This window comes from Gambusia affinis, linkage group LG22 (assembly GCF_019740435.1).
Source record: "Gambusia affinis linkage group LG22, SWU_Gaff_1.0, whole genome shotgun sequence".
Taxonomy (NCBI): domain Eukaryota; kingdom Metazoa; phylum Chordata; class Actinopteri; order Cyprinodontiformes; family Poeciliidae; genus Gambusia; species Gambusia affinis.
This window is the reverse complement of record NC_057889.1, coordinates 10,729,299-10,746,568: the sequence shown is the minus strand read 5'-3', so window position 1 is coordinate 10,746,568 and position 17,270 is coordinate 10,729,299. Positions and strand designations below refer to the sequence as shown.

At 35.4% G+C, this 17,270-nt stretch overlaps 2 protein-coding genes across 4 annotated transcripts in view; one reads left to right on the top strand and one right to left on the bottom strand.

Annotated features, from left to right (window-relative positions):
* Positions 1–1,141: 1,141 nt before the first annotated feature.
* Positions 1,142–15,779, bottom strand: ak9 (adenylate kinase 9). 2 transcript variants are annotated; one of them, XM_044106547.1, is made up of 34 exons: positions 15,482–15,779; positions 14,972–15,035; positions 14,841–14,893; positions 14,650–14,746; positions 14,220–14,332; positions 13,895–14,050; positions 13,545–13,667; positions 12,643–12,717; positions 12,453–12,554; positions 12,175–12,314; positions 11,760–12,076; positions 11,209–11,327; positions 10,665–10,812; positions 10,475–10,571; positions 10,320–10,384; positions 9,905–10,096; positions 8,971–9,107; positions 8,624–8,827; positions 8,258–8,536; positions 8,010–8,128; positions 7,265–7,484; positions 7,072–7,140; positions 6,784–6,993; positions 6,389–6,607; positions 6,025–6,238; positions 5,735–5,936; positions 4,061–4,207; positions 3,722–3,939; positions 3,434–3,630; positions 3,090–3,259; positions 2,895–2,993; positions 1,850–1,952; positions 1,617–1,731; positions 1,142–1,510 (listed from the first exon to the last, which is right to left on the bottom strand). In XM_044106547.1, exons 1-34 carry the CDS (start codon positions 15,572–15,574, stop codon positions 1,305–1,307), a joined length of 5,082 nt encoding a protein of 1,693 aa, XP_043962482.1. In that variant the 5' UTR covers positions 15,575–15,779; the 3' UTR covers positions 1,142–1,304. The 2 variants fall into 2 exon arrangements, with proteins under 2 accessions (XP_043962482.1, XP_043962483.1); XM_044106548.1 differs by having other exon boundaries at positions 9,905–10,093.
* Positions 15,780–16,349: 570 nt separating this feature from the next.
* The window catches only part of fig4a (FIG4 phosphoinositide 5-phosphatase a), a 42,444-nt gene continuing 41,523 nt past the window's right edge, over positions 16,350–17,270 (top strand). Inside the window, exons 1-2 of one of the 2 annotated variants that reach the window (XM_044106546.1) lie at positions 16,350–16,464; positions 16,759–16,850. In XM_044106546.1, coding sequence (XP_043962481.1) covers positions 16,788–16,850 — 63 coding nt within the window. In that variant the 5' untranslated portion in view covers positions 16,350–16,464; positions 16,759–16,787. Of the gene's footprint in view, positions 16,851–17,270 lie in introns of both variants that reach the window. The other variant, XM_044106545.1, reaches the window with a different exon arrangement.

The following is a 17,270-nucleotide window of genomic DNA, read 5'->3' as shown; positions in this document are numbered from 1 at the left end:
TTTTTCAGAAAAGGGGTGTTATGCCATAAACACTGCGGTGCAAATAATTTTTGTCATGACGCTTTAGAGAAGGCATTCAAACCTTTTCTTATGAAGAGCCTAGTTATGATTTTTTTGTGTTCAACTTACTGTTTCTATCTAATTTGTGAGTACAATGGGGTACACCATAATTTTATTCGCTCAATTTACAGTATTGACAAAACATTTTAAAAGGAAAATTTGATTTTTTTTGTTTTTTTTACAAACTTTACTGCTTTCGTGTTCTCAGACGTTTTATTGATCTCCTGTACTTCAATGACTTTTGGGTGATATTTCACACAGCCTTTTGTTAAGAAATAAATCAAGTGTATCAAAGTTATTAACAGATTTTCAAAATAGATTAATTAAGATCTTGAGAATTTCCTGTTTGACCCCAAGTTACAATATTTTCATATCTTAGCCACTTTCTTGGCTAAGACATTGCATTGTGGCACAGTGTTAGGAAAAAGCATTGTACATTACCAAATTCCTCCGGAATCATCGATCCAATTCTTTTACTGAAGGCAGCACTTTTATAGGCAAAATTCTAAGTAATCCCACTTCCTTGGATAATTGAGGCTCAGGAAAATAGCCTTGATTGTTCAATTCAGGCTAATTTCTGTTAACATGAGATGCATTCACAATCATGGTTGTGTTCACCTTTATTCTTTGGACAGTCTTTTTTCAAAACATAGATAGTATGAAGGGGTCTTCGTCAGAGAGAATAACTTTATAAAAATTTTTTATAGTGGCTACTTTTGTGCCCATCTTCACAGATATCCAAAACATCCTCCTTATTCATGCTTTATTCCTACACAGCAATTAAACCTCTCTGCTGAATTTCTGCACAAATCAATGAGTTGTTTAGTGAGATGCAATCTTATGAACCGCAACAACCTTAACCCTAAACCTTTTTGGCAGCTATTTTCTTGGAGGGAGCCATATAAGTGGCAAAAAGGATTCAACTCTGAATTTAATTGCATTTAATCTGGTCATTTTTTATGGCAACCTAGACTCAGTTCAAATTGCCACCATAAAAACCAAAGCTAAAAAGTGTTTAAATAACTGTATTTCTGTTTCTGTTTCTAGCTTTTGGAGAGCTAGAAACAAGATTGAAGAATGATCAAAGCCAATGTTTTTTATTTAAAGAGAAATATGCTTCATTACAGATTGCACATTTCTAAAAGTCACAGATTTTAAATTTTATTGATACACATACACACACACACACAGAACTGCTCTACTGCTAACTGACCATGGTGAAAAAACATCCAGAAAAGATGTAGCTACAGAGTGTCAGTGGCTCCTGGAGCTCCCAGTGCCAGAAACCTGTTAAGCTTAAAGTCAAAATCCTTGGGACGTTCGCTGGGAGGTTTATAGGCTCCTGTCATTGCTGAACTGAGGTAGGTTATGAGCTCACAGTTCTCTAGAAATGATGCAAGTTTTTTCTTGTACTTCTGACGAAGGCAGCCAGTGGACTTGTGATTGAAAGCTTGTGAAACACAACAACAATAAAAAAAAACACTTACAATATTTGTCATCATAAAACAAGATTAATGATTTAGTTTAAGTACATGCACCTTTGACAGTCTGCTCACCTTTCAAATAGTAGGCCACATACACAAGAGCTGATCTTTTTACACTGACAAAAGGGTACTTTGGTTTGAGAGACCCAACAGCTGTCATGGCTTTGATCACTGCTTCTGCCACTCCCTAAAGAAACAAACAAGTTCAACTCGAACCTGATTCAGAACAGCAAAAACAGTCGTAAAACGCATGCAATGAATATTTGAACTTTAAAAAGATAAATCAGGGGGGCAGTGTGTCTAACCTGTTCCAGGTAGCCCAGTGTTGGAAGGGAAATGAGGGAAACAGGCTCATCAAGAGGAGGAACCTTACAGGGCAGCTTTTGGTCACAGTACATTTCAGGCATCCTTTGGTAACATATATCAAGGCAAAATGCTTAATTCCATTGTCATTTAGTGTATAAAGAAAACAAAACCTATAACTGTTATTTTATAGAAGAACAGAAATACAGTGATGTAAAACATGTTTACCCTGTTACAGATTTTCTCTTGTTTTTGCCTTGTTGATACACTTGGATATTTTGGATCATCAAATAAAATTTCAGATCAAACAAAGAGTAAATACAATAAGCAGTTTTCAAAAGGAAAAATTACTACTGCCTAAACCTAATAACTATTTGTGCCACTCTTTGGCCAGAACGTCTTTTGAGATTTATTTTAATTCTGCCAATCTGGAGGGTTCTCAAGCATGGGCATCAACTGGATTTCAGTCCAGACTTTGACTAGGATACTCCAAAACCTTGGGTTTGCTTTGTTTTTTTTAGCCAGTCAGAGTTGGATTTCTGGTGCTCTTCAGATCATTGTCATTATGATTCCTTGAGATTTTCCATGAGAATTGAAGAATTTTCCAGAAAAGCAGTTTTCTGCTTCATCATTTGCAGCACCATGTTGCATAATTTCTATAAGAATGTTGATAGTGTAACTGTAACTGTAACATTTAATTTCCCTTTGGGTTCAATAAAATATTTTTGAATTGAATCCGAAAACTGGTCAGACACCAATTAAGGATGGATATGGATACTAAAATTCTATTTAGATTTCAAAATTAGTCATGACTAAAAAGGGGGTGATTGGGATGGGATTTGCTTTTTCACAATGTACCAGGTTAGTTTGGGTAGTCATTTCCCTTGATGAAGTAAATCACCATTAAAAACTTCTTTTCATATTTACTCAACTTACATTAGCCTGATATTAAAAATGTGTTTGATTATCAGAAATAATGAACAGGGAGTACATGTAAAAAAAAAGATAAAAGCATAATATAGCAAAAAGTTGTTTTGCATCATCTACCTCATGAACTTCTCCTGCTTCTCTTTTGTCTCAAAAACGTAAATTTTTCCCTTGTATTCCACTGCGTATTCCATCATTCCTCGGACCAGTGCTTCATACCTACAAAAAGTAATGTTTAGACATATTCAAAAGATGTGACAAAGTAGCTACTTTTTTATGTATGATGAATTATAATTTTTTGCCAGGAATCCATACCTCTGATTTCCATCCTTGTAAGTGACAGGACAGAATCCTTTCAATTCAACCTGCTGTGGGAATCTGTTTTTCACCTGCAACTCTGTCAACTTTCTTGGCAGTAGGTGAGGCTCAGGCAGGTTGTATGGACAACAAGGTGCCAAAAACTTATCAGGATTTGACAGGAATATCTGTTGTCAAGAGAATATAATGCAATTGTTATCTTTCTTAAGCACAATTTTAGCCATATATTTGATCGTACATTCAATTCAATACAGGAGATGTGTGTAAAAGAGACACATGATTACTTATATATCACAATATGGTATGTAAGTAATCATATTGTGTAAATGTCGTACACTGACCTCCAGATGGTTTCCGCCACATAGGCGATAATACAACTTTTTGTACTCAGCAGCATGAGTCAAGTCTGCAGTTTCTGAGCAATCCACCAGATGATAGTGTAGAGCAAGGCAGACAGGACAGTAATGGCCAAACTCTCCAAGGCGACTATTAAGCTCCTTGGGTGTGATGCAGAGCTTGTTTATGCAGGCAGCTTTCCCTGTTTAGAAAGAGTGCTCGGAATTGAAGGGTTACATATAAAATTTTTAGCAAGTTTTCTTTTTTTTTTTTCAGTTTTTCCCAACACTTACCACTTTGTGTCCTTTGCAGGTAGGAATGCAGACATTTCATACTGATGTTGACTTCTTGTAAAACATTTTTCCATATCCACCATTTGTTTTTAATGGCATTGAGTGTGAACCAGTTCTGATGCTGTTCTTGGAAGTATCGCCTAACATATTCAACCTCTGTCTTGTAAGTCGAATCCCAACTGTGCAGGATCTCAGAGCTGTCATGTAGCAGGTAAGGCCTAAAATGATGAAGAATAAAGGATGGACAGAGTTTGTATTGCTTTTCATTTCCTTGCTTCAATCAGCTATTAGACTTTCAGTATTTAAGGAAACTACTGTTTTTAATAAAGGCTGTTTTACTTGTTGGGGTTCAGCTTGTCAGAAAGGCCTCTCAGAAGGACCTCTATGGTACTGATTTGGAGCTCAAATACTAGAATGGGTACGATGTTCTGAGACTCCATGAGTTCTGCCTGCTGAATGGTCATTGGAAAGCCATCCAGTACATACCTAAAACATAAATTAAACCAGACATTTGTTTTTACACTTATATAACTAGAAATTGTGCAGTTTTTTTCTTGCATTAAGAAAGATAATTTTCTTATTCAAACTTTAGACGACAGAATAAAATAAAGAAGAAAAAAAACCTCTTAGTCTTGCGGGGCCTTCTAAAGGTATCAATATCACTTGACTTGTTACTAGCACAAATTTGGGATTTTGTTTGTAATACAGGCAAAAAGTAGCGAATAATTGTGAAGTAAAAGGAAAATGATACATGTTTTATTTGACACTTTTCTTCAAATAAAACTGGGAAAACTGTGACATTACTTTGTATTCAGTTCTCTTTGCTCTGGTATCACATAAAAATGCCGTGTAAACCGTTACCTTCAGAAGTCACCTAATTAGTGAATATTTCTGCTATCAGGTTAATGCCAGGATAAAGATAGATGTTCTGTGAAGGCTTCAGAGGTTTGTTGACAACATTAGAGAGCAAACAGCATTATAAAGACAAAGGAATACAGCAAACAAGTCAGAGACAAAGCTGTGTGGAAGTTTAAAGCAGGATCAAATCATTAAATAAATTACATGCTTTTGAACATCTCACAGAAGCAAAGTTCCATTCAGCCAACTACCTAGAACAATTGGCCAGGTTAGGAGAGCATTCATCAGAGAAGCACCAAGATGCCCATGGTAACTAACACCATGCAGAGCAAGAGAGATCCACATCTCATATTGAAATATTTGTGGACAGAAAAACTTTACATTGTTCACTCCATATCCATAATCTGTCCGTCATGGAACAATAGTTAGGAGAAAGCCATTGTTGAAAGAAATCCAAAAGCAGTTGTGTTATTACACAATATAAAGATTACACAAAATAATTAGTACTGATGGAAAGATACATAGAGCAGAGAAAGTGTAGTATTGGTTGAAAATCCCATGGAGTCTGCAAAGTCTTAAGAGCAGAGAAAACGTTCACATTCCTGTTGTGATGAGATTGAACATAATACTAGAGCTAAAATAGAATGATGCAGATCAAAACATATGCATGTGTTAAAATGGCCCAGTTAAAGTCTAGATTTAAAATGAACAGAGAACCTGTGACAAGAGTTACAATTTTTTACAGAAGCTCTAGATCCCATGTGGGTGAGTTTAAGCAATGTTGCAAGAAAGAGTGAGCAGAAATTCAGCATCTAAATGCACAAAACTGGTAGAGACATACCTCAAAAGAGTTTTACATGCAAACTGCAGTAAAAGGTGGCTCTACAAAGTGTTAATTAAAGTGGAATAAAATCCTATGCATGCATCTCTTTTTGAAGATGAGGGGATATGTGCATCCTTTTACTCTCAATTCATAACTTAGAAAAAGTTGTTTCTGTGCTTCTGTGTTGGTATTTCACATAAAATTCTAATAAAATATGCAGATATCTGTAGCTGAAAGGCAATAAATTTCAAAAAACTGCAAATGATATTGATACCAAGGTACTGTCATTTCAAATAATATTGTAGAACATAAATAAAAAAAACATATCTTACCCTCGAATGCTACATACAGAGCTAAGGAGTGCCACTTCCAGACACTGAATAGCCAGTTCATCAGGCACAACAAGGCCCTCAGTGAGATACTTTTTCATCTCTGAAGCCAGGTTGGTGTGCGCCTTGTAGTTCAACACCAGACGCATTGCTGCCCCAATGGAAAGCCGAGCTAAACCATATTTCTCGGCAAACATTTTTGCCACTACAGACACAAATGGTCAACAAAATTAAAAAGTCATTTGACGTTTTCTTGACAATTGAGAATCACCTGCAGCTGTCTTGAGACTTACCAGTGGTTTTTCCAGCTTTGGGAGGTCCAGTCACTGCTATCTTTATAGGGAGGGGAGTGGTGGGCTTTGGCTGTCGAAGGTATTTTAAGGGGTTCAGTGTGAACTTGCTGCGGTTTTCCTTGGTTCGAAAAAAGTAGATATACGGACCGAGGATGAGGGGAAATGAGGAATTTAGAGGCCAGTGGATTGGATGAACCATGTCCTCGTCGTATTGCTGGGTTGTACATGAAAAAAAAAAAAATCAACACAGGCAATCAGTCAGTTTCCAAACTCATAATAGAAATAAATATAAATGAATGTCAAATAATTTTTAAAATCTCTAGAAACACAGCTGTTACTTCTCAATTTCCTTAATTATACTAACCTGGACAGGGTCTGCACAGCCAAAGGCACTGTTAATCTTATAGGAGTGGAGTAGTAGATTGTGTCCAAGTTTGTATGAGATGGGCTGACATGATAGGAAAAGTGACTCCCTGTTGGTTATCATGGGCTTGATTTTGTGGAGCATGAGATCCTGGATTTTTCTTAACTTTTGAGATGTATTGACTTCCAGCTTGGGAATGTCATTTTCATTGAGGAGTTCCTGAGATGACAACAACACATGTAAACTCAGAAGACCATTAACAAATGCAAGGATGTTAGGATCTTCACATTAACATGAAAAGAGAGGTGGAGAAGACATGCTCAGAGGTAATGCGCTCTCCAGAGTGGTTATTAGACTTCCACTTATAAGCTTTTAAAAGTTTTCTGCATTCATACCATCACAGTCATAAGGGTTGAAGAATCTTTTTCAAAGCGGTCTTCTATTTCCTCCTCAATCCATTCAGTCGCTGCCTCTTCAGTCTCCTGTTCCTCTATGTCTTCACTGAAGCCTGTTTCAGGAAATTCCATCTCCAACATAGCATTGATCTCCTCCATGTTCAAGGATTCCTCTCCTTCTTCCTCATTTTCTTTTGCCTGGTGCCTAAACTATTTGTTTAAATATATAAAATTAAAGAATATTTAAAATCCAAAGTGAGACGACAAGATATTGATGAGTTTGCTTACGGTAAATCTGGACTCATCAGCCTCTTGCAGTTCTATGAGTTCAGCTCTTCTCTTGCTGATCTTTTCTTCCTATATCAAAACAGGAAAAACAAATGATTTAGATACTAGTAAAGGAAATAACAGAAATAATTAGTAACAGAAATAATAAAAAATTTATCTGCCATCACACACAGAAAAGAAATCACATTCATACTCGATTCTTTTCCCGCAGATGTTGCAGAAGCTTTATCTGTTCTTCATGCTTGTGGTAGAGCATGCGCCACTTCTCAAGGTAGCCTGGCAACAGGCGTCTTTGGACATCTGTTGCTTCAACTTCCATGACAACAACAATATCAGGGAATAGCTGTCGTTCCAACATAAACTCCAGCTGGTCAGGATCATGGGGGAAGCCCTCCAAGATGAAGCCTGTAGACCTAGAAAGTACATAGCAGTATATGAAAAAAAAAAAAAAAAATCAAGAAAAAGTGTTTACTATAACCAAAACTACTAAAGATGTAAAAGAAAAAGGTGCATGGCGTTATAAACATTAACTACATTTGAATTCAAAATAAAATTCTGAGCATAGTGTTCGTTAATGCGGACAGGGTCTAACATAATTCCCCAAAGACAAATAGGGCAGCTGAAAATCCAGACCCACACGCTTGCCTGTCACCTGACTTGCATGACACCCAACCCCGATGTTCCTCAATGGAAGAAGTGAAGGGGGCTTCCAGATATGTCTTCAGGTTGTTTCCAGTCAATCTCTAGGATCAAGACTTGATAACGGTATAAGAGCAAACCCCCCAGAATAATCCAAAATAAGCTGTTGTTGCCACATGGTTATTAATAAAATGGATAAATGGATTTATGGGTGGGTGGACAAGCAAACAGCTTTAGGGTAGTAAAAAACTACTCTAGTCAAGTACATCCTAAAATGAAGAATGTTTGGCAATAATTACTTGTATGGTTCTTCTTGAAAGTAAGGTAAAAGAATCATATCCAAAACTTGATGAGTCATTGGCTCTCCATCGGCTAGGTAGGCTTTCATGACTAATTCATTTTCAGTCAAAAACACCTCCTGTTGTGATTACAAAAACACAGAAGTTCTGTTCAAATATTTTAAACAAAATTTCTGCTTTTAAAACTTAGAAAAAAATCCCTAAAAGTCAATAGCAAAAAGTAAATAAATAAAAAAAAGGAACCAAACCTCCTCAATGTTTATGCTGGCAGATGAATTTTCTGTCTCTGTTTGTTCTTCCTCTCCCTTTTCTGCTCTTATTTGGGCCTCGACATACTCAGTATCACTCTTTAGGTACACGGCCTCATCAGAACAGGGAACTGGCTTATTTGTCTTGGCCATAATTTTCATTTGCATTTCCTCTCTGAACTGAATATGGAAAAGCCCAAGTTTCTTTGCAAGCCATCCACCATGAGTTGTCTTGCCTGACCCTCTAGCACCAAGCATAAAGATTCGCAAGGGAGGAGGCTTGCATAGGAGGAAAGTAGAAACACGTAAGTGATTGTATCATGTTCTGAAAAAAATACTTCTTTATTCTCATTCTTGCTGATTTACCTTAAGGAGCTCTCCTTGTGTAACAAATTGGTCAGGATTATCAATGAAGGAGTCTCTGGCGTCTAAGGTGGAGAAGTAATAAGTCCGTTCACGGTACTTGGCTGAGATTTTGTCCGTCGATGGCCACAGGACATTGTTGATTTTGAAGGCAACAGGGCAGAAATGCTTGGTGTCGCCTAACAACCTCTTGTTTGTTGGTTCAAACTGTAACATTGGTTGAACAAAGAGGATCTTACAGATTATTAAAAACTATATTTATCTACAAAATAAAAAAATCTACATCTTAAACTTTTAAGGTTTAAATAGATTTGTAATATCAATTTTAAATAAAAAATATTTGTCAGTACATCCTCTTCCTCGTCTTCATCATCTGTTTCGTCAGTATCTTCATCTTCATTTTCAAGTGCTGCTAAGGCCTCCTGATCTTCTTCCTCCTCATTCAGGTCAAGTGAAGAAAACTCCCAAGCTACATACTGAAATGGTCCTAGAGGTGATGGAAAAAAAGATGAAAAGACTTTACTTTCTCACAATTCTTCTCTATTGTTTGCTTTGTCACGCTTAAATATTTGAAAGCATAATAAATATCAATATCAGAAAAGAGAACCTTTGAGTAAATACAAAACACAGATTTCAACTGTTTTGTTTATTAGGGTAAAAAGCTTTCCAACCCAACCTGGCTCTGTTTGAAATAGTTACCTGCCATGTTTAATCCAGACTAAACTTAGATTATTCACATTTTCTTTATAGCTGTGTCCAAATTTATTCAAACTGGATTAATGCCAGGCCTGTTCAGTGAATAAATCCCTTTTAGTAGATTGTGTTATTGTTTTTATGTGGTTTTTTTTGTGATGTATGTAACACGTCTTTATTCTTAATGAGATGAGTCTCAAGAGATAAAGGATTATATATAAATTGCACCTATCTAACAGCATGAAGTAGATTAAATATTCTCAAAAAGCGACATAACATGCTTGACTTTAAATCAAACCTGGAAATTTTGGCATAACCTTGAACAGGTTGTTCATAATCGAAAATGTTTACAAAATTCAAAACGATATTTTAAGAGGATTCCTTGCCAGTTTTTTCTAATAAATGGTGGTAGTTGCTATCAACTGTGAACATTGCCAAGAAGGGATTATTTTTTTTATACATGTTCAGGTTGTTTTGGATAGGGTTTTTTCCCCTTAATAGAGAAAGTCATAATAAAAAAAAACACTTTTTGCACATATGCAAGTTACTCTTTGAACATAGCATTTTTGGCAAACAAGTTTGTACACTCACTTTCCATTTTTTGGACAATTTCTTGAAGCAGTTCGTCAGGGCTTTTTCCCCCAATCTCAACATCGAAGTGGCTTACTGATATACTTGATTGTATATGATCCCACTCCGTCTCAAATATCTCAGATTGCTCTCTATATTCTCTCATCTCTGGAATGCTGGCGTAGTCCATTTCCATACCTTCTGGTAACTCTACTAATATAGCACAGAGTAAAAGGAGAAAAGGATTCAACTTTATCGTTGGCGCTTCTGTTCATTTTTGTCTAGACTGTCCCGATTAATCCAAATTATAACAATCGACTGTTTGGTTTATTTTATCTGCGTCTAATGGACAGGCAACATCAATATATTTAAGTTCTTCTGTTTATGAGAATTAAAATGACACTACAAGTTCTACAAGCACATGGAGACATAATACCCTCTTCCTCTTCCATAATCGTCAGTAGGTCTGACTGTGCTTCTGACTCTTGCTCCTTGTCTTTGCTGAAGTGGGAAAAATTTAACACTGTATCAGAAATGTGCAAAAACACCTGAATACTCTAAACTGAAGAAGGCTATTGAGTCTGAACTTACAAAATTGCCTCATTTCGCTGAAACGGCTGGTTCTGTAATCTTTTCTCGATGGCTTTGTCCACGCTTTCCTTATTCTTCTCATAAACTCGCTTCATAACTGTTTTGCACACATATACAATAAAGTGGACACATTAAAGTCACAATCTAAGGGGAAACTTGGAGAAAACAAATGTATGAATTATGCTCCCACTGTAATGTTTATCAGTGTCTCTGAGACAGATGATTGTGTCTGGCAGGGTTCCGGCTTGCTGAAGGACTTCCATTTCAGAAAGATTCTTGGGAAAGTTGTCAAGCACCCATCCTGTTTTGTCCTCAAAATTGGAGTTCATTGTCTCTATCTGTGACATCAACACTTTAATGCTAATATACTTACAGGCAAAATTGACAGCATAATAAAAATAATACAGTACAGCAATTAAGAAAAGCATACTCAGATTAAAAGAAAAGTGATGCATGAGTGGGTTAATTAAAAAATTGATGATGTGTATTTTGTGAATTAAAAAAACAACATAAAAACAGTTTACAGGAAGAATATATATTGAATGCTTTGCCTGCGTGCATAGTAGATTTTCTATTTTCCAATGAACATGTTCAGAATTTTAAAATGTAACATCGATACCCTTATATTATCTTAATATTGCATACATGAAGCAAAAATAATAGATAAGAGTAAGAATGATAAATTAATAAAACAGGAAAACAAGCTCACTGCTAACATTGAACTTGACACTTACCTCTTCCATTCGATTTTTCAGTGCATTAACATACATTTCAAAGGGCGGTATGGCCATTTGTTTGGCGGCCTCAATGGCTTGATGCACCAGAGCAGTTACTTGTGGATTATCCCTTGCCACTGAGAGCAACATACAACATAAAATTACACATACACACATAATATGAATGTGTGTGAACATGCATATACATATATAAAATATATATTCCCTGTAGAAAATGACATATAACTTTGGTTTGCAGATACATTTTTGAGATATTTATTTTAAAACAATCATAAAACCATGCATAATTTTTTACTTAATGATTTCGATTTTATTTGATTAAGTCTATTACAGAAACCAAAAATACCATGGCTATAATGTGATAAACAGACAAAAAGTTAATGAGGTATGTATGTGTAAAGTTAAATTATTTTTAATTAACAAGATGAAAGCTCCATTTTTTCACATTAAACAATATAAGGGTTTAACATAAGATCAGTGATAGTTTGCATATATATGGATAATATTTGATGTGGAAAATCTGAAATCTTACATAAGGCCCAACTTGCCTTTAATCTTTTCACGACCTTTATTCTTCTTCCTGAAACTCTTTGCAGTAGGTGTTGTGAGGTCTCTAATTTTTTCGAACCTCTCCTGGTCAGCTATGGCTAAAAATGGCTTTATCAGCTCCTCTATATCGAGCACCAAAGCACCGTAGTGCTGAGCTAGAAGACTGCACATGGTGCTCTTTCCAGCCTGAGAAGAGCCAATGATGCAAACCCTGCATGGAGGTCTGGGCATTGGAGGCAGTAGATACTTGCGTGGATTCATGACAAACTTCTTGTAGGCGTCCTGAGATGAAAGTATGTACAACTTGTCCTGAAAGCTGTACAATAGTTGAGCAGGGAAAGGTTTTTATCCAGTCATAGTTGTTAGTGGTAGACTAGTCAATCTAAGGAGAATAATTCATTAAAGAATACTCACCCAACACACAAATCTGTCAATCCTTCAATAATGCTGCCCTCCTTCAGAGCAACTGGGCAAATTCTGCCCCAGCGGCTTCTTCTCCACCGAAAGCCAGGGGCTACAATTCTGATGGAGGTCATGAATCTTAGAAAGTTTTCCTATGAAAGAGAGAAATGCCTGTTAACACTGGTGCAAGTTAAATTAGCAGAAGTTCAGTCAGAGAAGGAGTGTTTAAAGACTCCACCAACAAATTAGTAATTAATAAAAATTAAGGAAAACTATGAGGATGGCCTTGCTGTGGAAATGGTGTCTGGTAGTTCTTCCTCAACATGCTGACTGAGCAGGACGGGAACAGAGACAGGCTTTATAGCCATAGTTTCAAGACGAGCCATCACAGACTGTAAGGTAAAAATAGAAATAAACTAAAGTCAGCCCACCAAAGAAATCAGCTGCTGAACTTTTCTAAATGTACATTTTTAACTTTACCATGTACAGTTCTTCAGGTGAATCATTTCCATCTAGTTCCAAAAGGTAGATGGGGTTGTGATTTACGATTAAGTCCTGGAAAAATATCAAGTAACACCAAACATGATATGTGTTCAAAGATGTTGTTATCACCCATGTTGGTTTTTTACTTAATTTTAGCAAAACTTTGGCTATGTTGGTGCAAATGACAACAGTTTTGTCCAGGGTGTACTTATATTGTGCTGAATTCTGATATATGATTTTATTAATTTTTTTATTTTTCTAAATGCCCTTAATCTTTGCAAGGATTAAGCCTGCATGGAAAAATTGGCCCACACACGCAGTCAAATGGCAGCGTGCACCTTGGACAGGTCATCAATGTATCACTGGTAAGATGCGGAAAGTAATTTCAATTTACACTTGTAAATGGGGATCGCATAAAAATCCACCTTTTGTGTGTTTTAACAGAAAAAAAGACTTTAATAAGTAAAACTTCAATTTATGTGGCTAAAAATTCAGAACATTTTGAAACACTTAAAACTTAAGTTGAAAAGTATTTTCTTAAAATCTTTAGATGTAAAGAATATGTTTTGTGGCAATCTATAATGTTTTATTAAGGAACCGAGTTGAGCAATTTATGAATGACTGCAGAACAAAATAAAAAAAATGGTCAAAATAGTAATCAGAATCAGCCTTATTTGTCAAGATTGTACTTAAAATTAGTGTCAATATTTTTCTGTAAGAATAATCAAATCAGTATTGCTATGGCAATCTTTAAAATGGCATTCCTTGTGTTCAGGGAACATAAGAGGAACAGAAAATATCTGCTGTTCAAAACACACTTCTGTCTGAAATGAAAGGAAGTACAAGACTTTATGTCTGAACTGAATATTTTAGAAAATAAAAAAGCCATTCTAACTTGCCTCCAATTGTCTAAGCATGATGTTCTTGTAAGTGTTGATTTTAGCAAAAATATTTTTGGGCAGGTTTTCTGGTAACCACACCATCTGTTCAAACATTTCCACAGAGAGTTGTTCCTCCTCAGGCTGAAAGAAAAAATGAAAGTGGTATATTAGAATATTTTAGTTGAGCACATTCTTTTCAGAAGCTTGTTGTTGTCTTATTATCATGTCTCATTTTATTCATTTTGTGCTAAAAATGATTAACCTGGTTGCAAATGCAGAATAAAAACCACCACCACCAACAAAATGAAGTGATTTATGATTTTATGAAACAGCAGCAGAAGTAGAAGCTGCTTTTGTACAGTAAATACCTCCTCATAATCATTGTCATCATCGTCCATCTCCTGTTCCTTGCTCCTCCTGAGAAGCTCCTCTTCCTGTTGCCAAAGATTCACGTTGTATAGCTGCCCAGTTTCTGGATGCTGCTTCAGACCAGACAACCTTTTGACCAAGTCAATGTCTGAACACTGTTAAAAGACAGGACATATTGTTTATAGATGATATCAGTAACTTTGAGGAACATTTTTAAGTTATATAAATTTTCTAAATATTTACTGTTATTACACTTTGATTATATGAACTACAAATAAAGAAGTATACAATAACAAAAGAACAAAATACAACATTCAATTTGACCTTGATGTTAATGACGAAATCTGGTTTTAGCTGGAGGTTTTTGATCAATTCAATCTGATCATGGATCTCTTGGGGATCTTCTGTTACATATGGGAGGCAGCTCAGCACATAGCCTGTACAGAGAAATGGAATGATCAAACATTGGCACAACAGCCATGCTGTTTTAATAAAAATGTTTGTTTTTTTTCTGCTTGCTTAGGTAATCTCATATATTCATTTGTCCATCCATGCATTTTCTAACACCCTTGTCTCTAATTGGGTCGGGAAGGCTATGAGAGGCGGGGTACACCCTGGACGGGTCGCCAGTCTGTCGCAGAATCTCATATATTCTGGTTGATAATTTTTGGACTTCTTATTATCAAAAACAATGTTTGGTGTTTAAAGAGCGTACAGTACTAAACCTTTTTAGTTTACTATTAGAGCAGTTTACCATAGTGCTGAACATCGAGCTTGTTAATTCTGTCAAGAATCATCTGCACTACCACATCGTTTGGGACACTTTTCCCTTCGTGCAAGATGTTCAGAAGCTGAAATGGTTTAAAATTACAACATGGACATTATATTAGTTTTAAGATGTATATAACTACATTAATGAAAAATAATGAAAATAATCTCTCTTACCTCTATTCCTTCCGTAGTTTTGGTTTTAATGTATGTGCTGAGCATGTCAGTAGCTGAAATGTTTTTAAATAAGAAATGTATTAGGTGCTAGGCAGACAAGTAAGAAAACAAAGTATCCGAGAAGAACATACCATCAATTAGAATACACCTCCAAGAGTCTGCAATGTTTCTGGCCAATGTTGATTTCCCAACACCCTGCCAAAAAAAGAAAAAGAAAAACATTGAAAATGTGGTCAAGGATACAGTATGTCTTGGAATTTGTAATTTTATTAATTTTGAGTAGTTTTTCTTCAAAGCTTAAATGTGATTTCCTGCAATAGCTCAAACTGATGCCTTATGCAGATGGTGTTTTCTAAATGAGGAAAACACCATCCCTATTTCTCCCACATTTGTCTTCCTTATCTTTAGTTTTCTTACATTTAATGGGTTGAACAGATAAAACTACTTAATCCATGAATCAATAATGAATCAATTAATATCAACATTATTAAGAGTGATATAACTTGCCGTTACAGAATTCTTGGAGTTTTGTGGAGATTTTAATCTGTTCTTTATATTTATGAACTGTTATCTTTAGAAAGTAGCCTACATAATTTCCAAAGGGTCCTTGCAGATAACTCTAACTGTCTCATAGAACTTACTGGTCTTCCGAATATAATGAAGCAGGTGGGTTTAGCAAGAAGAACCTCTCTCTCAGCTTCATCTTCTATTAGATTGTCCACCACAGCGTCCATTTCGCTTGTCCAACGGAGAGACTACCGAAACTTTAAAATACTTTCAAAGAAGACCGTTTCTTTTTTTATCCATATCAACTGTCACCCATTTAGCCGTTTGTGCTTACTTTAGTCTTAAATCATCGAATAACTCCTTCTATGTGTATTAATTGTAGGTAACGAACACAGTCGACGTTGATTTTGGAGAAACAAAGCAGCTCTGGTGGTTGCCATAGAGACAAACTAAAACTCAGCGCATAAAAGGGCACAAGTTGCTGCATATTTTGCTAGCCTTTCTATCCGTTTGTCAGATTATCTCATCGTCACGATATATCTATCTATCTATCTATCTATCTATCTATCTATCTATCTATCTATCTATCTATCTATCTATCTATCTATCTATCTATCTATATATCTATATATATATATATATATATATATATATATGTATATATATATATATATATATATATATATATATATATATATATATATATATATATATATATATATATATATATATATATATATATATATATATATATATATATATATATAGATATATATATATATAGATAGATAGATAGATAGATAGATAGATAGATAGATAGATAGATAGATAGATAGATAGATAGATAGATAGATAGATAGATAGTCCCAAGGTAAGATAATCTTATCCTGGGTCTTTTTATTATCTTCTTGTTGTTTTTAACTTGTTTTGTAGAAGCACTTTGAATTGTCCTTGGCTGAAAGGTGCTATATAAATAAAGTTGCCTTGCCTTGCCTTGCCTTCGCCCTTTTAGTTTTTTTTTTTACTTCGCAGGGCACCGTATCAGCTGATACGTGACATATGACTGTCACATGACTACAATGGATTAATTTAACGTTTCCGGTTTCTGACCGCTAAGGTTTACATAGATATATCTGTTAAAATTTCTTGCTAAAACATTTAAAACTGTAGTTTTAGCATAAATACAAATACGACTAATTCTTAATGGAAGTGATTGTTGTTGTTTTTGCTGCTAGCTAGCTAACTCATTTGGGAGTTCTATTAGCTAGTTTGGCAGATTCAATTAGATTGCATATTTAACAACGATCTGAATGAGTTTCCTAATCAATGTTTTGTTTTAGGCGTATTTTGTATGGTTTTGGACTTATATGTTTATATTCGCTTTGCAACTGTTGTACTATCTCCTCTGTAGTTTGATGTTTTAAGGTCATAGGACCAAAAATGCCTCAAACAGCGGCTGTCATCAGTGGGATCCAGAGGATGGTTTTGTACGAAACAAGAGCAGTAAGTTTAAATGAACTATATAAATTGTCTGCTGCTAGTTCTATGTTGTCATGTTTATGAGGTTCAAGTAGAGTCCAGTTCTAATGTCAACTGATTAAAAAGTTACCTATATGAAGAAGCCCATACAGGTACTTGTATGAGATTCTTACCATTATGATGTTGATTTTTCTTGAGATTCCACCTGAGCAAGGATGTAGTGACAATCGAATTAATCAGCATAGAGATGCTTAATACTCCCAACTCTCTGTTTGTTAAGAAATTGATTCATTATTGTTGGTATTGTTGGTATTGGTCTGAAAATCGGCCAATGTACAGAATCAAACTGAAATACCCACCAAGACTTGTGGTACTTTGCTTTTGAAAGTAAGAATTCTTTAAGCCCAATTCAAAATGTGACTGGTTGTTTTGCACTGTAAAATT